The sequence below is a fragment of the Somniosus microcephalus genome, chromosome 14, assembly GCF_052327205.1.
Source record: "Somniosus microcephalus isolate GS21.2 chromosome 14, FLI_Smic_1.0, whole genome shotgun sequence".
Classification (NCBI taxonomy): Eukaryota; Metazoa; Chordata; class Chondrichthyes; order Squaliformes; family Somniosidae; genus Somniosus; species Somniosus microcephalus.
Genome location: NC_141000.1, coordinates 96,736,848 through 96,759,607, shown reverse-complemented (window position 1 = coordinate 96,759,607; position 22,760 = coordinate 96,736,848). Strand labels below are relative to the sequence as shown.

Genomic DNA, 22,760 nt, shown 5'->3' with positions numbered 1-22,760 from the left:
ACTAAGCTTTTGCGTGACATCTGCCTGTGCTACAGCGAAGTGCTCCACACTCTTTGCCAGTGCATCAATGCATTCGGGCACCCTTCCCACTGCACCCATGAGCTGAGTGTGCATGTCCACCGCCTGGGTGTTCATTTCAGCGATGAGCTGCTCCTCCTCTGTGTCCAGTGCAGCAGGACTCGCTGGCCTACTCTCCCTTCGGGGAGAAGGCCCCCGAGCTTCCCTAGCCACTTCGCGTTGCTGTAGCCTGCTGGGTCCCGGAGCTTCACCCTCATCAGACCCTTCCTCTCTGCTCCCCTCCAGGGAAGACGTGGTCCCAGTGTGGCCCCAGGCTTCCTCAGGAGAGGGTGGCACTGATGCTCCGGCTTCCTCTTCCTCCTCGCCTGCGGCTTTGCTCCCCCTGGCAGCTTGAGGGCCCATCTCCTCAGCTGGTGAATCACCATCTGAAAGCAGGGAGGTACAAGAGTGGCTTTAGCGTGAGGACAGGGGGGCAGTAAGGGAGGAAGGAGTGGAGCGATTTAGTAAATTGGATTGAAAGTGTCAAAGGCTGGTGTTGTGAGGGACAAGTGGAATGAGAGAGGAGGGGAAGCTGATGACTTTACCGTTGCTGTCCCGAACGGGGTCAACCTCTCCTGGGGCAACGGGACCGATCACCTGGCTTGCCACAATCCTGTGGATGCACGCCTCAAGATGGCTGAGGGGTTGCAGCTGAGGTGGCCCTCCACCCGTCCGTTGCTGCTGTCTCCTGTTATGAGATAGCTTGGCCTGCAAGAAAAAGGATGGCGCCTGAGTAAATATACAGCCATGGTCTTGCCTGATGTGCCTCCCATAGTTGAATAGCCCTTACTGTATGCAAGGTGTGGAATGCGCGTGTGTGTTTCATGAGAGGGCCATAGGTGTTGGATGAGTGTTGGGCATTGGGGTTTTACGACCCTCTGGCCATAGAGTGAGGTTGAAATGGAGGGATGGAGAGGTATTGAAAAAAAGCCACTCACCCTGACGACCCGAGTGAGGTCGTTGAACTTTTTGCGACTTTGAGTATGGGTCCTGGGCACCGTGCTCCTGGAGAAGACGTGCTGAGCCACCGCCCTCCACACTCTTCTGCAATCGCGCGGCAAAGGCCTCCTGCCATTCTCAGGGTAGAGTATAGATCTTCTGCGCTCCACCGTGCCAACCAGAGCCTCCAAGGCCCGCTCGCCGAAGCACTGAGCTCGTTCTCTCACCCTCTCCATAGTCCTTGGCTGGAAAATGTAGTCACAGGTCTCTCCAGGCCGAGATTCAAGGCTCCAATGAGCAGGGTGTGGCTAGAGAGCAAGATCGACCCTCCCCTTTAAGAACTGGCTGGCGCCAGTGTGTCTGTGTTCCATCGCTAACTAACATCACCTGCACTGCGCCCGCGCTCTGAGTTGGCGCCTCGCTCCTCGGCCTTTGCGCCTTAAGACAGGTGTGCAGCGCCTGATTTAGCGCTCCAATCACCTCCAGGGGCGATAAAAGCCAAGTTTGCAGTCGGAGGTGATGATTAGCGCCAGGTGCTAAACTTTGCGCCTGGCCGATAATTGCGCCCCAAACAGGACGATACCGAATTTCTCCTCCAAAGTGTTGAAAATAAAGGTTTCAATGTTTGACACCACATTAACAGAAACTTTACATGAACATTGCATAAAACACCCAAGTGCCTACCCTTGTGTGTTGTTAGTTGGTATGATTGCACTAGGATGAGGGTGAGTGTGAGGAGGGCTAGTGAGATGGGGATGTGATAACATAGATAGAGAGGGATGGGTGGAAGTGCAAGGTAAGTTGGTGTGAGTAAGGATGTGCAGGAATAGGGTACGGAAGGCAGAGTGATGGGGATGTGATGAGAGACACAGCAGGATGCAGTTGAGTGTGGCTTTGTACTAACGTTTCATGATCCACTGAGATCATTGAAACGTTTGCGGCACTGCACCCAGGTCCTCCTGACCACATCCTTGCTTGTACCCTCCTCTGTAATGTGCAATCAGGCTGTGTTGATCTCCTGGGGAGGTCTTTTCTGCCCATGGGAAGAGAAGAGAACCTCTCTGCGTGCTGTGACTCCCTCCATAAGCATATGGAGGAAGTCCTGGGAGAACCTGGGTGCAGCCCTGTGCCTTTGTGCATTGCTCGTCAGTGTTTGCAGCACCTCAATGCTGTAGAACACTGACAGCACAAATGTCAAAATAAAGTTGGCCATGGTCCCTTTAAGGAAACCGGCTGATGAATCGTCATCAAATGACATCACCAGACCCGTTTCTTCTAATTGGTTGGCAAATAAGCCCAATCAAAGGAATTTCATTTCAGAGGCCAGGATGGAGCCAGAAACGGGGTCGGGACCCGCCAAGTTTTGTAAAATCACTCCTTCTCATTCCTACAGCCCAGTCATACTCAGTGCATCAAATGGTGTAATATCCTCATGCTCACTATCTAAAGCCCCTCCCTGGTGCTTTGCTCTGGGTTGCTGTTTGGCAAGGAAAGGGGAAGTCGGTGCTTGAAGGGCCCAAGGTAGGGGGTGGTGGCTGATCTTCCTCATCCTTATCCTCTTGCTTTGTGTTTCATTTAGAGAAGAGAAAGACATATCACAATGGGTGGTAGAAGAACAGGGTTCTCTTGTCACTTTCAGAGGATGCAGAAACAGGAGGCTATTTACAGGCAGGCTTGGTGTGCTCCAGCAGCAAGAGATGGAAAAGCAGTAGAATGCCATGAACGACATATAACCAACACCTTCCCTCCCACTTCTCCCAATTTCAATTCCCAACACCTGTGGGCTACTTTAGCAGGAAGAGTGCTTCCTGCTCAAAAGGGAGTCAGAGGCTTGATGTTGGGTGGCCCAGACCCTATAATCTGCGTCTGATAGAAGAATGCAGACAGATACAATTCTTGACTCAATATGCTATCAAGTGCTGGAGGGTGAGCCACCAATTCCTTAGGTTCTCATCTTGGGAAACCTAAATGAAAAGAAAGGAACACATTTTACAATACATCTTGCAAACAGCTTCCAAGGCAAGCAAGTTCATATGATTTTAATGCATTATAGAGCAGATTAGCAACTGATTATCCTACTGTCAGGATTTTTAAATGGACTCTGAAGATCAAAGATAATAGCAAATGGAAGATACTTGCTGGATGGCAAATGGAAGATACTTGCTGAATGGTACCATGATAACTACAAGTGACCCTCCCCAACTACATCAACAGATTCACAGCCACATTAGGAGAGTGGTATCTCCTCAAATCCATGAACTGCTTTAATACTCCTGGCCCACCCCCAGTCCTGGTTCTTTCCCAATAGTTATAGGCAGCACTGACCGGTATAAAAGAATACATTTATGATGTTAGAAAGTGGCAGGTTAGAAAAGACAGTAGTTCTGAGTCCCAATCATTTCCCACGAGTTTGAATAATGGTTTTCGAGGCACCCCTTTTATGGTTAACCTTTCAAGAAAGCTGTACATGGAGAATTTGGTCCCAACTGGCAATGTGGAATGCAGCTTCTGTGGAACAAAGGTGTGCTGAGAAAAGGGATCAATGTCATGTGCTAGCTTGGCAGGTAATCTCTCGGAGAGTGTAGCTAACGGATAGATACATTGGGGCCATGCCTTATAAAAAAGGAATAGAAATGTATGCTAAGGTGCCTACACTTACCTTGGTATTTCTTTTGATGCCAATGAATGTCTTCTCATTTGCTCCCACCTGGATTTGTACAGTTTATTTTTTCTTTAAGTTAGGCCCACAGTATCCACACTTGTAGAGTTTATATGAACTGTAACTGTCCTATAATCTCTTGGCGTGTTACTAGTATGCACAAAATGCAACCGATTTCAAAATTATTTTAAATGTGCTATCAGAAAGACAACAAAAGAGATATCAAGAAGCAACTTAATAAATAAACAGTGTCATTGTGTGTTCTGCTGCAAACTATTGACTTACCTTTCTTTGGCATCCAGGAATGCTTTTGCAAAGGGATTATTCTTGATCTTCAGAGCTGTAACCTTAAAAAAAGACATAAAACCCAAAGTGCAAGCCATTATGTAATTAGCTAATTAACACTAAAAATCAAGGCTTGATGGAATGCGCAAGGCACTTGCCATAGTGGCAGGCCACTTTTTTCCTTCCTTTTACAACTAATATGCATCTGAACAGGGCCACAGGGAGAAGATTTACATTTGTACACACTCCTTGCCCTCCCAATTCACAGGAGTGTTGTCCCACTCCTACCAGCCAATTCACACAGGCACTCGTATCCCTCCAAGATCCCTTTGGTTCACTGAACTGCAGGTGGAGTTGGGAGGGGAGACAAGGGCTCACTCTACTCCCGTAACCTGCTCCTTACTGCTGATCCTGGCTACAGCTTCACTCTGGGATCAGGCTCTGTGCTGCAGCTATTAATTCCTGATTTATAGCTAGACCAGAAATACTCAGAGTCCAGTCCAAAACTTAAGCAATAGTGCAAAAGATAAACAGGCGCACGGTGCACAAAGCACCCTACCCTCCTGATTTCCAAAATTAAACAGCAGAAAAACCACAGGGTGCTTGCAATAGCCCCCCCATCCTCACTAAAAACCCACAGGGTGCTCGCAATAGCCCCCACCTCACTAAAAACCCACAGGGTGCTCGCAATAGCCCCCCCATCCTCACTAAAAACCCACAGGGTGCTCGCAATAGCCCCCACCTCACTAAAAACCCACAGGGTGCTCGCAATAGCCCCCCCATCCTCACTAAAAACCCACAGGGTGCTCGCAATAGCCCCCACCTCACTAAAAAACCACAGGGTGCTCGCAATAGCCCCCCCATCCTCACTAAAAACCCACAGGGTGCTCGCAATAGCCCCCACCTCACTAAAAAGCCACAGGGTGCTCGCAATAGCCCCCCCATCCTCACTAAAAACCCACAGGGTGCTCGCAATAGTCCCCACCTCACTAAAAGCCCACAGGGTGCTCGCAATAGCCCCCCCCCATTCTCGCTGAAAACCCACAGGGCGTCTAAAAGGAAAACCTTGCATCCACGCCTCCTTGGTGTAAACAAACCAAAAAAAAAGGGTAAAATTGGCCATTGGCCATATAGGACACTGTTGCAGCAACGCCGATATTTTTAAACTCAGAAGGTGCTTAGTTCTTTTTCTGAGAAATAAAGTCAATCTGCTGCTCACCTGTCCTTCCTCACAGCCTGCAACCTCATCATTCCAAAACAATAGCTCCCCTTTGTCCTCCGAATGCCGATATTCGTACCTCTGTCCCAAGTCAGCAGTTGAGACAAAAGCCAAGTGACTCGGAATATCATGCTGGCAGGCCCAGCAAACATTTGGAATAAAAAACAACTGGTTTTCCCGTTGACCAGCTGGGAAAGCAGTTAGATCCAGAAGGAAGGAAAAGCAGTACAAGTACTAGCTGAAGGAAGGCACTGCTGCAAGAATGCTCTATTTCTTGAGAGCCAGGATGCCAGAGTGCAGTGGTAAGGCTCAATTTTAATCACTGGCCTGTCCCCACATTCAGAGCCTCAAACTGACACTTCTGTATATACTTTTTATGACCTAGATTTGCTGCCCCAGGGAATAAAATGTGTTCTCTTCTTAAACCTTCAATAATCATTGCTGAATAAATAGAACAACCTGCAATGACACCCATTGTAAACAGGGAAACACGTTAAACCAACTATCATGAATCATAATAATTAAAACACGAAATGCATCAAAATAACTGAAAAGCTCAATATAAACTAATACTGCAATGACAATTGTACTGACCTCTTCATTCTGGTATGCAGTCACTGCAATGAACTGGGTTTCAGGAAAAGAGTGATTAGAAATCATCCTGTGAGGACCCCCTACACGCACTATATGAACCTGAGGCTTGTACTTATGCAGAGAATTTAGAATTACCTGTAAAAAGATGGCAAAAAAGTTCCCATGTAAACTCTGATTTTGCAAGGATAGCAAAATTGGGGTTGTGCTGAACTATGGTGCAGGTGCACTAGGTCTGGCAGCTCAGAGAGCTAGTCTGGCCGAATTTTGTAATGCAAGACCGCCCCCAATTTGAACAGGCTTCCAGCATGAAAAACATGCCCAGGGAGCCAAGCCTGTAGCAGTTGGCTGAGGGTGCAAAATTTAGTGAGGCAGCAGCTTTTAAAGGGCTACCACTGGCCATTGAATGGAACATGGCAGCAGGAAAACAGAAGGGGCAATTTTAACCCAACGCACCCGGTGGAAACCAGGCCGGGGTGGGGACGCAGTTAAAATTGACTGACTTATCTGCTGATTTCCCATCGTCTATCATTTTAACCTAGTCTTTTGAGGCTTGTAGCCGGCAGGGACCTTGTTTAAATATACAGATTTGGGTCCAATGATGTCATTGGGCCTTGACTGCAAATTTAACTCTGGTCTGAGTGGTGAAGCTGTTGTGGCTTTCCCACCAGGTGAAGAGAGCGGGAAGAGGATCGTGGCTGCTTCCTGTATACTGACTGTTGACCTGCTCCACAGCAGTCTATGGAGAGAATGCCTAGTCTTGCACTGAAACATAAATACAAGGAAATCACGAACTCTGGTTGTGGTCAGATACAACCTGAACATTAACGAATGAACTTGCACTTGTCAGCCAGTGGCTCAGTTGGTAGCACCCTCGTCTCTGAGTCATAAGGTTCTGGATTCAAGTCCCACTCCAGAGACTTGAGTACAAAAATCTAGGCTGACTCTTCAGGGCAGTACTGAGGGAGTGCAGCAGTGTCAGAGGAGCCGTCTTTTGGATGAGATGTCTGAGGCCCCATCTGCTCTCTCAGGTGGATGTAAAAGATCCCATGGCACTATTTTGAAGAGCTGCAGGGGAGATATCCCCAGTGTCCTGGCCAATATTTATCCCTCAATTAACATCTCTAAAACAGAGTATCTGATCATTATCACATTTCTGTTTGTGGGAGTTTGCTGTGCGCAAACTGGCTGCGGCGTTTCCTACATTACAATAGTGACTACACTTCAAAAGTACTTCATTGGCTGTAAAGCGCATTGGGACATCCAGTGGTCATGAAAGGGGCTATATAAATGCAAGACCTCATTACAGCCATAGTCCAAACATGGACAAAAGAGCTGAATTCCAGAGGTGAGGTGAAAGTGACTGCCCTTGACATCAAGGCAGCATTTGACCAAGTGTGGCATCAAGGAGTCCTAGTAAAACTGAAGTCAATGGGAATCGGGGGGGAATTTCTCCACTGGCTGGAGTCATACATAGCACAAAGGAAGTTGGTTGTGGTGGTTGGAGGTCAATCATCACAGCCCCAGGACATCGCTGCAGGTGTTCCTCAGGGCAGTGTCCTAGGCCCAACCATCTTCAGCTGCTTCATCAATGACCTTCCCTCCATCATAAAGTCAGAAGTGGGGATGTTCGGATGACTGCACAGTGTTCAGTTCCATTCGCAACTCCTCAGATAATGAAGCAGTCCATGCCCGCATGCAGCAAGACCTGGACGACATTCAGGCTTGGGCTGGTAAATGGCAGGCAACATTTGCACCACACAAGTGCCAGGCAATGACTATCTCCAACAAGAGAGCGTCTAACCACCGCCCCTTGACATTCAATGGCATTACCATCGCCAAATCCTCCACCATCAATATCCTGGGGGTCGCCACTTACCATAAACTTAACTGGACCAGCCACATAAATACTGTGGCAACAAGAGCAGGTCAGAGGCTGGTTATTCTGTGGCGAGTGGCTCACCTCCTAATTCCCCAAATCCTTTACACTATCTACAAGGCACAAGTTAGGAGTGTGATGGAATACTCTCCACTTGCCTGGATGAGTGCAGCTCCAACAACACTCAAGAAGCTCGACACCACCCAGGACAAAGCAGCCCACTTGATTGGCACCCCATCCGCCACCTTAAACATTCACTCCCTCCACCACCTACCATGGCTGCAGTGTGTACCATCTACAAGATGCACTGCAGCAACTCACCAAGGCTTCTTTGGCAGCACCTCCCAAACCCACGACCTCTACCATCTAGAAGGAAAAGGGCAGCAGGCACATGGGAACACCACCACCTCCAAGTTCCCCTCCAAGTCACACACCATCCTGACTTGGAAGTATATCACCAATCCTTCATCGTCGCTGGGTCAAAATCCTGCAACTCCCTCCCTAACAGCACTGGGGGAGTACCTTCACCACATGGCCTGCGGGGTTCAAGAAGGCGGCTCACCACCACCTTCACAAGGGCAACTAGGGATGGGCAATAAATGCTGGCCTTGCCAGCGACGCCCACATCCCATTAACAAATTTTTTAAAAGTCTTTCTTTATATAGCACCTTTTATACCCTTAAGATGTCCCAAAGCACTTCACAGCCAATAAAGTACTTTTGAAGTGTAGTTCCGACACCCCTCCCTCACTATCATCTCAAGAAAGTCATTCTCTCTCTCTACACTTCTTGTTAAAATCGATAACGGTTCCTTCTCCTGATTGCTGCGTATTGACTGCTGTTGCTGTGAATGTGTGAGAGGTGTTCAAGTGAGTTATAATTTGACTTCAGCTGTGATTTCCCTCTTGGTCAAATAGCCTGCAACCCATTCCTGTTTAAGCTCACATGAAGAATGGCTATTTAGATGATATACTGAGCAACCTGAGGAATTGAAGGAAATGTACACTGGCATAAGTCAGCACCTTCAGGAAAAAATATTGGGGAAACATTAAACAAAAACAAGTCCCACTTCAGGGACTTGAGCACATAAAGCTAGGCTGACACTCCAGTGCAGAGCTGAGGGAGTGCTGCGCTGTCAGAGGTGCCGTCTTTCGGATGAGACGTTAAACCGAGGCCCCGTCTGCTCTCTCAGGTGGATGTAAAAGGTCCCATGACACTATTTCGAAGAAGAGCAGGGGAGTTATCCCCGGTGTCGTGGCCAATATTTATCCCTCAACCAACAACTCTAAAACAGATTATCTGGTCATTATCACATTGCTGTTTGTGGGACCTTGCTGTGCGCAAATTGGCTGCCGCGTTCCCCACATTACAACAGTAACTCCAGTTCAAAAAAAGTACTTAATTTATTTAAAGCACTTTCAGACATCTGGTGGTCGTGAAAGGCGCTATATAAATGCAAGTCTTTCAAGTCTTTCTTTAATAGTAAATAGGAGATTTAAATCTAGGTGGGCTCAGCCGCTCACAAAGCAATCTGTGGAGAGAATGCCTAGTCCTGCACTGGAACATAATTACAAGGAAATCACTAACACTGTGCAGCCAGTTACTCTTACATGGTAGACGTAAGCTCTGCAGTGTAACAGCTGATCTTGCCCAGCAAAATGCCATTCTCCATCCCGATAAACTTCAATTTTTTTTAAAGATTTATTTTTAAACTTTGCATCTGGCCATGTTAGATCAGTACTTGCTGCTGACAGTAAGTGACAAAAATGGAAAGGTGTTCTGTTCTCTATTACTGACAACCCAATCTTGATAAGCACAAAAAAAATTAAATGCCAATTTATGAGCAAAAGTTATAATGGATTTACATGTATACAAGTAAACCTATTAAAACAGAGAGTGTAAAAGAGAAAAGGTACTTCACGTGATCTTTTGAAATATTGAAAATGTTACACAACACTAATCTAGAATAAAAGCACTATACCTTGGGTGTTAATTATTTTAAAGCAACTTTGTCCCAGAACTAAAATGGTACAGATTTGGCCCCCAATAAATATGTTGTATATTTTTCAGTATGGTTTGTTGTTTTTTGGCTGTAAAAAAGGATACACAGTTAATTTCATAATTACAAAACAACTCTAATTATGTAATTTTGCGTAAAGCACTTACTTTTGTTTATGTCAATTTTAGGAAAATCTGTGCCAAGGAAAACATAAATGACTGAACTCATTACAAACGTTTTTACATGAAATTGTACTCATTGGGAGATCTCTTAATGCTTGCTCGGCTGCATCAAGCAAAACCTTTTCCCCCCCCCCGACTAAAACACGATGTCCATTAAACTCTGAAAGTGCCAATTAGACCTGTTTATTCTTGTTTACGTTTGGTTTCCTTTCAGACAATAGCCTATATGAGTAGAGTAGGCCGAGAGGATTGCTATAATTACATTAATGCACACTTGATATTTCCCAATTGCCCTGCTTGTTATTGCAAATGAGATGGGAGGAGAAAGCCGTACCTGTCCTCCAGTGTTGACTTTATTTGTTAACTTGACTTTACTGAAAGAGATTGGAGCTTTCATCCAGTGTGCCCCAAAGTTCGGGGAGTCTGGGTGGATGTAAACACAGCTCTGTGGCAGGGGTTCCGGTTTGCCAGCTGGAATCCATTCACCATTCACGTATTTCCAACGATGACTATCAGCAGCAACAAAGTCTAGCAGGAATGAATACATGGCATTTGGATCCAATCCAGATACACTTATTTTCAGAACTGGAAACATCCGCCTGAAAGAGGGAGAGAAGGGGGGAGAAAAAAATCAACCTTTCCTTTTCGGGAAGCACATAATGGTAATTGCACTGAATACCAGGAAAAAAGCATAATAACCTTTTCAAAAATAAAGGCCTGGCTACCATTCACATACAGAGGCTAATTTTCCTATTAATCCAAGCACACAGATAGGCAACATAGGAACTAAATGGATTGACAAGTGTTCAGCAATCGATTCAAAAGCAAATGCAAGATGCAAGGGGGGTGGTGAGGAGGAGTAACTAGTTTGGAAAAGGAATAGTTTTTGCATTAATCTTTCAGAACTACAGTAGCATTACGACACCACCTCCACAGTGAACACAAGATTTTCCCTTTGTTTTAAATATAACACAAATGAATAAAACTACCAGCATAATACTTTACTCAAGGGGAAAAATGTTCGATGTACCATGGATATTAAATGCTGAAAGTGCATAAATGTTAATGAAGCGGTTGCTAATGGTTGGCCAATCTCCTAAAATTTCTCCTAGTAGTGAGCAGGTGTAATGCTCACTACTAGGAAACTAACTCTAACTTAATACTGCTTTCTTCTTGCTAAGAATAGATTTTCTTCCAAAACTCTTCAGGGAGGATATAATGACTGTGCAGAGCTGCCATTACAGTAGCAACAGGAAAGGCAATGCACATAACGCAGATATGTGGCACAGTGGAGTAGCCGAGACAAATGCAGATAGAGTGGCAAGGAGGCTGCAGAAAGACAGGCTGTCCTGATAGGAGCAGGTCACAAACACCATGACTGGGTGCCTAAGCTACGTGTTGTCAAGAATGTCCAGGTATCAGTTACCTTTCTGCAATACAGCAGATCTTCACAGGAGAAGGCAGAGCTGACGAGTAGAACTTTATAATCCATTGACGTAGGATTATGAATGATTGTGTGCACAGAGTTAACATATTCTTAAAAAGGACTGCTGAAATTTACTAAATTTGCTGATATTCAGCTAATATTGTTATTGTATTTTATTTTTCAATGGGCTACAATTATTCAAATTATATATAGTCCCTCAGATGCATTTACAGGTTGTGATGTGTCATTTCTTTCCTGAAATGAGCACAAGAAATAAATGGTACTATAACTAGCCTGTACCAGCAGCTACAACAGCCTAAAGCGGTTTGGCATTGCAGTGTTAACCAATTACTTGCAGTATTCTGTTTCACTGGCGGCTTCTTTACATGATGTATGGAATCTAACATTGATCCACATTAATTCTCAGTTGTTTTTTTATCAAAGGTGTACGCTAAAATATTATGATTCAGGTTTTAGTATTCTTGACTTCATACTATCCTTTTTATGGTAGCGATGTAGTAATACTGAGGCACCAGTCTCTGAAAACCCATGCAGTTCACAGTGTCAAGCTGCAAAAGTTATTTTAATGGCCCGGAATTTGCGGTTGTAATGACGCATTTGCCATCATTACTGTGTAAAACTGACAGCAACTTAAGGCGTCCGCACAGGCACAGTTAAACAGGGAAATCCAGAAGTTGCTGTCAGTAACACCCTGCTCCTCCACAGAGTGCACTGTTGCAGTCTTCGCAGGTGCAATCAACACAGAATCAGTGATTTGATGTGAACTACAACTTTTTACGCACTATTCTGAAAAAGTTAAGCCTTGTTCAAAGAGGTGTAACTGAGTTTTTAAATGGCGTACTAAGTTATAATTACTGCTGAACAACCTCTCTGGCTCTGAAAAACTAATTTTAGCAGTGTGGAATGTCATTCCCTCCATTTCCTGATAAAAATGCCATGATTTATTAAAATATAATAAAAATCATTTTTTAATTTTTAAAAAAGTTTATGATTTTTTGCTTCTATCTTAATCCCATGTGTATATCCCAATCTTTATTTTGCTCTCTGTAAAATGATTAAAAAGTGCTTTTAACTTCCTGGTTTGCTGTCTGTGAGAATTCTTCAATCTGGTTGGCTGCTCAGTCAGCTTGATGACTTCACTGTTCCTGGATGCCACAGATCCCCTATAGCTGGCACCAGAATGAAATGATCATAATAGGGGAAATTGATGCCACAGAGCCTGCTAAATCTTTGTGGGCAGCTTTCTTCGAGGTCAGTGGCGAGCGCCATCCCTTCACCGCTGGCCACAAAATATGTTCTATATGCCCTATGTCCTGTTACATAATGTTCCAATGTTTAGCAAAAAAGGCAAAGCAAAACTGTAATTATTCCTCTTGCACCACATATTCCATTCAATACAGTAATATTTGAATGCTTCATTCCTTTATTACTTTTAGTGCAACATTTTTAATCTATCAAGAAAATGTACCTGAGCTTTTAAGACTCAAGAGGTACATCTGAATTACATTTTCTTTGCATTATATTGAAAAAGTTGCACTGATAATACAAAATGCCTTTAGATGCACTCAGTGATTTTCTACTCAGTCTAAAAAAATTATTAACCCATTCCAGGTATATTGAAGCTGGTAATAAAATGGACAGCAAAACATACTCTCGTTAACAATAATTTTAGCATGGGCTACAATGTTTTATTTGCAAAAAGCAGAAGTGTTACATTTATGGAGCCAAATGAATGTAGTACCTTCTAGTTACATTGGGGACGATTTTCAAATGGAGCACAGATTGGGTGGGTGGTGGGGAGGATGTGCGCTACACCCGCCTGATGGCTCCTGCAAGAGGCCAGAATCATTTTCGTGGTTGGGCTTCATCTAAATATTTTGGGCAAAGAGCCAGTACTCAGGGAGCACGCACAGGCAGCTCGGGGGTGAGGTGGCGGCACGGAGAATGCAGCGATACCTCCATGGAACTGCCAGAAGTCAGGCCCTAGGACAGGGAAGGAGGGAATCTGGAGCACCAATAGGCCAGCAGCAGACCTCAATGCTCCTCCCCGGCCTTATAAAAATCAGTTTTCTGAGCGGCCTCCAGTGGTCCCTTTAAGGTTAGGCTGCTTGATGCCCAGTATCAACAAACGGAGCATGCATTCTTACATGAAAATGGCATCATTTTGTAGAGTCCTACAACTGACATAGGACCCGAATTTAAAGATTTTAGTAAGGCTCCCGCCTGTTATGGCCAGAATTGCTAATCACCCATTTCAAGGCCCGCCTGAAAATCACGATGGGTGGGCCAATTTTCTCAATTTTCAACTGCTAGACTCCCCATTTTCCAATGGCAATGGGACAGGAGTCAGTTGAAAATCACTCCAACTGGGTTTCCCACATTTTCAGCGGAGCCATTCGGAACAAAAGCACTAGACTGTTCCACTATGCACAACAAAATTAGAAACGTTTTGAAGATTCCAGCTCGATAAGTGCTTGGCTAGTAGCTCCACAGCATGATCACAAGTATATACTGGTTCTTTAGTTCGATGTCAGGTGCAACACAGCCCATCTCATACAAAATGCACAGAATAAATTGGTGCTTTCCTGGGAGTGCATTAAAAAGGGAGAAAATATGTCAACCTTCACTTAATGTATCCTCAATAGTCTAACAGAAATGTTCATCCAATACATTTCTGCATTTAGCATTGTTTTTGGTTTAGAAAATCATTTTGGCACAGACTGCAATTTGCTTTTTTTAAATATAAAGGATACATGTTGTAAACCACTGGCTCTCTAAAACTAAAAAAAAAATGTCCTTCAGAATTCAAACGATTATTTATGAGGACTAGGCTGTGCTGTGAATTAGCACACTGTCCCCTCACTGATAGGAACTGGGTTCCATTCGAGCACAGACTGGCTAAGAATCTCCGATCTCTACTGTGTGCCACATTGGATAAACTAATTCCATCATGCTTTGCACAATGGGGTAAATTAAAAAAATTAGCTCTCCTGGTACAGAGCTTTGATTGACAGCAGTGCATTTTGCAAACAGAGATGTGGAGGTCATGATTTTCTGTCCATTAATTATAATGAAAGGAAGACCTGGAATACTTGCATTTATATAGCGCCTTTCACGACCACTGGACGTCTCAAAGCGCTTTACAGCCAATGAAGTACTTTTGAAGTGGAATCACTGTTGTAAATTGAAAATTGTGCATGGTGCACTGGCCTGCACACCTAAATTCACAATATGCACTTTTGTTGTGCAAAGCACTGTGTGATGTGTGTTAATTCTTCAAATCCAACCCTTTAGTCAGCCAGCTGGGATGGCCGTTTGAAAATTCTTGCCTGATTTTTCCTTGATCCAATTGGTGCTTTCACTTTTTTGACTCTTCCACCTGTGCGAGTCAAGTAACTAATATTTGGTTCAATCAAGCTTGTTTTTCTGGTACCTCTCGTAAAAATTCTGTCTATTACATCTGGTTTCTTGATCAATCCAAAGGTTAAGTAGCCAACTTTATCGTTGGTTCTTATCTCTATATGCCCACTGTTAGAGCAGCTAAGTGCATCTTTATTGAAAAAAAATTAACCGCTAGCAGCTTGGTTCAGTTGTAGCACACTTGACTCTAAGTGAGAAAGACATGGGTTCAAGCCCACTCCAGGGTCTACAGAACATACTCTGGGCTGACACTTTGTGCAGAATTGGGGGAGGCTAAATTGCTGGATATGCTGTCTTTTGGATGAGATGTTAAACCAAGGCCCTGCCTGCCTGTTCAGATGATGTAAATGATCTCATAGCTATTTGAAGAATAGTTGTTCTGGCCAACATCTACCCCTCAACCAACACCACAAAAACAGAATAACTGATCATTTATCTCATTGCTGTTTGTGTAACCTTACTGTGTATAAATTAGGTGCCATATTTACCTACATAGCAACAGTGGCCACTAAGGACATGAAAGTTGCTATATAAATACAAATTATTTCTTCCCCTTATTACTCCTACATCTTCCATTCCTGCTAGTCCCTTGCCAAGGTTGAATCTTGTAACTTTGATAAATCCTCTTTTTCACCTATCTTCTATGATGAAGAAAGGGGGCTTTTTTGCACACTTTGCTTTTCCAACACAAATATCAATAACCTTGACAAAAAATTCATTCACTGCTTCATTCTTTTTGGCCATTATGACCAACATCAATTTTTATCTCTGCCAGACCTGTTGATCCTCTGAACTGCAAGAAGATACTTACTCAAAATGGTATCTCTCCCTTTCTCCTCAAAAGCCAATATTTTCCCCTGAGCAGTATTTTTAACCAATCTACAAATGCTTTGTTTTTAAAATGTGTTTATGACTTTTTAAAAAATCCATAGTGGAAAAGATCAGTAAAGATGTGTGCATCCAAACTTACACCTGTCTTGTGCAATCTCTTCAACTCCCACCCCAATCAAAAGATGATTCTACTTGCCCTTCTAACTAGGACCCTATGGGGGAGAAATTCGGTATCGCCCCGTTTGGGGCGCAATTATCGGCTGGCCGCAAAGTTTAGCACCTGCTGCTAATTATCGCCTCCGTCTGCAAACTTGGCTTCTATCGCCCCTGGAGGTGATTGGAGCGCTAAATCAAGCGCTACACACCTCTCTTAAGGCGCTAACACCGAGGAGCGAGGCACAACCTCAAAGTGCTGGCGAAGCTCATGTGATGTCAGTCAGCAATGGAACACAGACACACTGGCGCCGGCCAGTTCTTAAAGGGGAGGGTTGACCTTGCTCTCCATCCACACCCTGCTCATTGCAGCCTTGAATCTCGGCCTGGAGAGACCTGTACATCAATTCTGCTGGAAAGAACAATGGAGAGGCCATGGGAAGGAGCTCAGAGTGCAGCCCCCATAGTCTCTTCTAAATCGATGCAAGGAAGATCAAATCAAAATGAACCTGCAAAGTACTGCTCAGTACCCAAAGCTCCTTCACACAGCATTGAATCTCTCCGGAAGTCTCGCTCTCAGAATCTCTCTCTCTCTCAGAATGCGTGGTGCAAAAATGTCGCTGACAAAAAAAGGCAGGAAGCGGTCGCCTTTAAATAGCGCTCCCCCAGTCCCTTCCCGACTGCAAAATGCTCCCCTCAACCTGTCATTGCTATCGGCAGGCGGTAAGGCAGGGGGCGCCACTCAATATCCAGTCCAGAGCGCTACCGGGGCGTTACACGCTCGACTGATGTCACGATCTGCGGGCGCAGAAGATCATGGCGGTGGTGTTTAGCGCAGCCGCAAAATGTCTGGTCAATTTCGCGAGCGGCGTAAACATCGCCGCACCCGGGCGCTAGTTGCTCTGCGCCCCATTAGCGCCCTCTTAGGGTGCTAATGGGAGGCGAAAATAAACCGAATTTTTCCCCCATAATTTCTAAGTTATGAATACTACTGATAACTCACATTATACATACATAGATCTACATTCCAACCTATAAAATTTGGAAAAGCTGATGAACATCTTCAAATAACAAACAAACAGTCAGAGAACCCTCCAAAAGCCAACATCACAGTTTTCAGTTCAATTTGCAACTCCTCAGATAATGAAGCAGTCCATGCCCACATGCAGCAAGACCTGGACAACATTCAGGCTTGGGCTGATAAGTGGCAAGTAACATTCGCACCACACAAGTGTCAGGCAATGACTATCTCCAACAAAAGAGAGTCTAACTACCTCTCCTTGACATTCAATGGCATTACTATCGTGGAATCCCCCACCATCAACATTCTGGTCACCATTGACCAGAAACTTAATTGGACCAGCCACAAATACTGTTGCTACAAGAGCAAGTCAGAAGCTGTGGCTTTCTGCGGCGAGCGACTCACCTCCTGACTCCCTAAAGTCTTTCCACCATCTACAAGGCACAAGTCAGGAGTGTGATGGAATACTCTCCACTTGCCTGGATGAGTGCAGCTCCAACAACACTCAAGAAGCCAGACACCATCCAAGACAAAGCAGCCCGCTTGATTGGCACCCCATCTACCACCTTAAACATTCACTCCCTCCACCACCGGCACACCATGGCTGCAGGGTGTACCATCTACAAGATGCATTGCAGCAACTCACCAAGGATCTTCGACATACCTCCCAAACCTGCGACCTCTACCACCTAGAAGGACAAGGGCAACAGCCGCATAGGAACACCACCACCTCCAAGTTCCCCTCCAAGTCACACACCATCCTAACTTGGAAACATATCGGCCTTTCCTTCATTGTCACTGGGTCCTACTCTGGAACTCCCTCCTTCACCACACGGACTGCAGCAGTTCAAGAAGGCAGCTCAACACCACCTTCTCAAGGGCAATTAGGGATGGACAATAAATGCTGGCCTTACAGCGATGCCCACATCCCGTGAATGAAAAAAAAAGTTGCAGCATGGATACAAAATTTGCTAAGGGATAGAAAACAGAGTTGTGGTGAATGCGTGTTTTTCAGACTGGCGGGAGGTATACAGTGGCATTGCCAAGGTTCAATACTAGGACCACTGCTGTTTTTGATACACATTAATGACTTGGACTAGGGCACAATTTTGAAATTTGCAGATGACATGAAACCTGGAAGTGTAGTAAACAGTGAGGAAGATAGTAAGAGACTTCAAGAGAAGACAGACAGGCTGGTGGACTGGGTGGACTTATGAAATTCAATGCAGAAAAGTGTGAGGTGATCATTTTTTGTAGACAGAATGAGGAGAGACCATATATACTAAATGATACAATTTTAAAGGGGGTGCAAGAACAGAGAGACCTGGGGGTGTTTGTGCACAAATCTTTGAAGGTGGCAGGACAGGTTAGTAAAGCAGTTAATAAAGCATATGAGATCCTGGGCTTTATAAATAGAGCCACAGAATACAAAAGCCAGGAAGTTATGCTTAACTTATATAAAACACTCGTTCAGCCCCAGCTGGAGTATTGTGTCCAATTCTAGACACCACACTTTAGGAAGGACATGAAGACTTTGGAGAGAGTACAGAAGAGATTTACGAGAATGGTTCCAGGGATGAGGGATTACAGTTACATGGATAGATTGGAGAAGCTGGGGTTGTTCTCCTTGGAGCAGAGAAGGCTAAGAGGAGATTTGATAGAGGCGTTTAAAATCATGAATGGTTTAGATAGAGAAAATAAAGAGAAACTGTTTCCAATGGCTGAAGGGTCGATAACTAGAGGGCACAGATATAAAGTGATTAGCAAAGGAACCAGAGGCAACATGAGAAAAAACTTTTTATGCACTGATTTGGAATGCACTGCCTGATAGGGTGGCGGATACAGATTCAATAGTAGCCTTCAAAAGGGAATTGGATAAATACTTGAAGGAGAAAAAATTGCAGGGGAGTGGGACTAACTGGGTTGCTCTTCGAAAGTGCCAGCATAGACTTGATGGGCTGAATGGCCTCCTTCTCTGCTGTACTATTCTATGATTCCATCAGTTGCATCATTATGGGAAAAAACTGGAATACACAAAAGTGCAATTTTTGTAGTAATAGATTTAGAAATGTTAAGGGTGGGGTGGGGATGGGGAAGAAATAAAGTTTTCACCTTCAGTATACAGAAGTGGCAATTGGAGCCAATAGTGCTGGAGCGCATAAAGAGCAGGATTGGGACCAGTCAGTGTGTTAGCCACTGAACTTGGATAGGAGTGGAATGAAGGGTGGAGGAGTTTACACTGTCCACTAATTTAACCACAAACTCAAACAGCAAGAACAGGCATGGTCCCAAATGTTGAGTGTCTGTGTAAAAACGGACAGCTAGCATGTATGGGCTCAGCAGGTACATCTTCTGGCTGTGTCTCAGTGAACTCTCCTGCCAGCGATTGTCCCTGGGCTACTTGCTTCATGCTGATGCCTCTTTGTAATCTGTTGCCTATTGCACAACTTTGCTATACAATCATCTTTTGCGACCTTAATGGGTGTAACTGCCTGCCTCATCTATCCAAACAACTACACCAACCCGGTTGAACTTGGTTACAACATTCAGATGGCACGTTTAACCATGATCCTGATGCAATGTGTCCTTCATTGTATCGCTCTTCAGCTTTTGTTCATGGATGTCGTCTCAAAGGGGGTCAGGAGCTTGGGCTGAAGGAGACATCATTAATCCACAAGGAGGTATTCTGTCCAGTCTTCCTGTCTCTTCAAATAATGATGGAACTATAGGTCATCATGAAATGAGCCATAACTGCTACCAGGGTCACAGCCATTCACTGGTCAGAAAGGGGTAGAAATGAGCCCTTCAGCCATTCAGCTCACTCGACAGCCAAAAACATGACTGTCTCCACCAATGACCGAGAGAAGCATGCCGCTTATGCTGCCATTAGAGACAGCACTGCCATCAAGGGTGCAAAAGGTGCACCTCTTTTGGTTGTGCATGCTGTCATTGCATTGCACAAGCCTCCCTTCACGTACATTGCTCATTTTCTGTCAATATTCAGGCACCCACAAGTGAGCCAGTTCACAAGTACTGCTCTATTTTGCCACCCATTTATACACTACCTTTACCAGCAGCAGACATAGCATAATTTTTCCAAACTGTTAAAATCCGATGGAAAACTCACACTGGGAACAAACTTCCGATTTTTAGTAACCAGCTAAGCTGCCTACATGGCAGCAGCCTAAGAGCAGACCATGTACCCACTCTCTCAGTTACCGAGTCTCAGTTGTGGAGTCATCGTTCTAAGTTGATGGGGGAAGAAAAAGGTTAGAATCACAGGGAAAAAAGGAGGAAAGTTACTTCAAAATTAATATCACAAAAAAGTAATCAAAACATTAGTTCAAGTATTACAACAGAATTAATATATTTACCTATGCAAAAATGGTCACGGCACTTCAAAGTAATTCGTTACATATCTGTTATGAGACATTTTGATGCAAGAGTTGTTTTATAAATGCAACTCTTTCTTTCGTCAATAAATAGAAAAACATTTTTACAAATTAAAATGGGGTTCAGTTTGAGAATTTAATGTTACAGAGATCACATACTTTGCTTCAAGATGTAATAAGTGTGGGGTAGTTTATTCTCCTTTAACATGCAGTGGAATAAAACCTAATCTGGCTGCAGTAGCACTTTGATCAAATCATATGCAGCATTCACATGATCCATCATTGTCCAACATGATAACTGCTGCCACCAACATTGAAATCCTGAAAATGGAATAAAACCACCTTACACAAACTCCATCTGTATATATTACATGGAATAGAAAAGGTTGGAGTATATTTCGAGAACATTGAAGACATTGATGAACTGTTTGAATTTCACATTTGCATCTTAGGGTCTCATCACAATTTCTCACTGTGTTACTACTTTGCAACGCACCAACTTATGTGCCATATTATGGTTACTTCTTATAAAATAGTCAAAGAAGGAGATACAAATAATCAGGTCACCTCAATCTTATTGTATTGCAAGGGAATTTAGTGTTTGGTAGATTTAATTCAAGGCTTCACATTTCTCTTAATTTTGAAATTAGTTTCTATGTCACTTTTCCATTGAGGTCATGCCAATAGCCTACAGCTAAAATATTTGCTTTGTTATTTTTGCCTGCAATTCCTCAAAGTACTCATTCCATAGATGAGTTCGTTTAATGTTTTCTACTGTTTTTGTAATGACATGTTATGATCTAGAATGCACTGCCTGAAAGGGTGGTGGAAGCAAATTCAATAGCAACTTTCAAAAGGGACTTGGATAAATACTTGAAGGGGAAAAAAATCGTAGGGCTACAGGGAAAGAGCAAGCAGAGTGGACTAATTGGATAGCTCTACCAAACAACCAGCACAGACAGGATGGGCTGAATAGCCTCCTTCTGTGCTGTATGACATTACAAACACCACTTTTTAAACTGTGAAATATAATTTTATTGAAAAATGGGGCATTATTAAGGTGGCCAATATGAATATCTGACCTGCCATATTAATAGAAATTAGAAACAGGTGAGACAAGCACCAGCAAACCTTGGCAATCAAATTTATCGATAAAAAGGACAAAAGGTTTCAGTATTTTAAGGATGTTAGTCAAAAAGTGGTTACAGTCAAGAAAACCCAGAGAACTGCTGATCTGTGATATTTTCAGTGCTCATGGAAACTACACAATCAGTGCCAACCAGATTCACAGAAAAAATATACCGAATTGTGTATTTTCACAGGGAAGCTTAATAGCCATTAACATTGCAGTGTTCAAGTGCTGCTTATCTTGGCACTTGGGAGGCAGAGAATCAGGGACTGAAAGAAAGTAAAAATATAAAAAGTAAAATTAACAAGAGGAACAGATGAAGAGGAAGAAATGACAAGAAGCAGATCAAAGAGAAAACCAATAACCAGAAGAAAAGAAATACAGAAATCACAAGGAGAGTTAGGAAAGAAAACTGACCGAAGAGAAATAAAGGGGCTAAGAAGAGAAGTAAACAGAAACTGAGGCCTATTATGATCTCAGATTAAAAGAAAGGAAATTCTTTATATACAGGAGTGAAAACATAATTTATGGAAATAGTCTCATTGCTTCTACAGCTTTTCTTGTTTTAATGGACAAACACACAGAACAAAAATACAATGAACAAAATGTCAATCAAATAAAAAAATCCAATCATGAGAGGAGCTTTTGAGGGAAAAAGCAGAAATGTAACATTACACAACAATGTTATCTGAATACAGAACGTGAACATTGTAGAATGCATACTCAATCCTAATGCATTTCTTAGCAATATTTTTGTGCCATGCTCGATGGAAATTTGCCTATTGAATATGTGTTATTAATTATTCAAAACAATGCGTTATTAATAGTAATTTCAAGAGCACCATTTCACTATGAATGTATCTTATTACAGCAATTCAAAACATCTGGAACCCTTGTGAGATCAGAAATATTTATATGTATGTATGGTATATAACCATTCCATCTTTTTTTAGCTTTTTCCTACAAGTTACTAACCTTCCAGTCTTGGTGACAATCATTTCGTTGGTGACTGCTTTGAATTTTTGCCAGAGATTTGCATCTTCCAAAGTGACTTTCAATTGCTTTTCGGTGGGATCCCCCTTCTCACTGCCTGCCACCAGCCCACACTCAACAGCGTTGAGCAAACGAGCCATATTGCTCTTACCCTCAGTCTCATTCATCTTGGCCTGGCAAGACTCTTAGACGCCAAGCCGAAATAAATTAAAAAACTAAAACAAGACAATCTAACACTGCGACTAGTGCACTGAGCATTCCGATTAAAAGTCAAGCCTACCATTGGATGATGATTAAAAATAAACTTTACACGAATTGGCTTCTCCTGTCACATGACGTTCGCCCGAATTGCTATTGGTTTCTTTGTATTAATGTCAGCGGCTGCACAGACAGCTGATCACAAATTCTCCATTTCGTTCTTTTCTATGTAGTCCGGGTGCAGCAATCTGTTACACACTGCCATTATAATGAGCTCACCATTCTCAATTAGTCCCCAGCAGGGATGTACGATTTTTTAAAATTAAAGCTGTATGTTATTTTAAAGTATAGCTAAAGGGTCTGCAGC

General features: G+C 43.6%; 1 protein-coding gene across 1 annotated transcript in view; it reads right to left on the bottom strand.

Annotated features, from left to right (window-relative positions):
• LOC147107738 (T-box transcription factor TBX19-like) overlaps positions 1-22,362 on the bottom strand; it is a 62,295-nt gene extending 39,933 nt beyond the window's left edge. Inside the window, exons 1-4 of the mRNA XM_086006076.1 lie at positions 22,178-22,362; positions 10,144-10,408; positions 5,754-5,888; positions 3,941-4,002 (exon numbers count right to left, since the gene is read on the bottom strand). Coding sequence (XP_085862202.1) covers positions 3,941-4,002; positions 5,754-5,888; positions 10,144-10,408; positions 22,178-22,362 — 647 coding nt within the window. The remainder of the gene's footprint in view (positions 1-3,940; positions 4,003-5,753; positions 5,889-10,143; positions 10,409-22,177) is intronic.
• Positions 22,363-22,760: the final 398 nt, after the last annotated feature.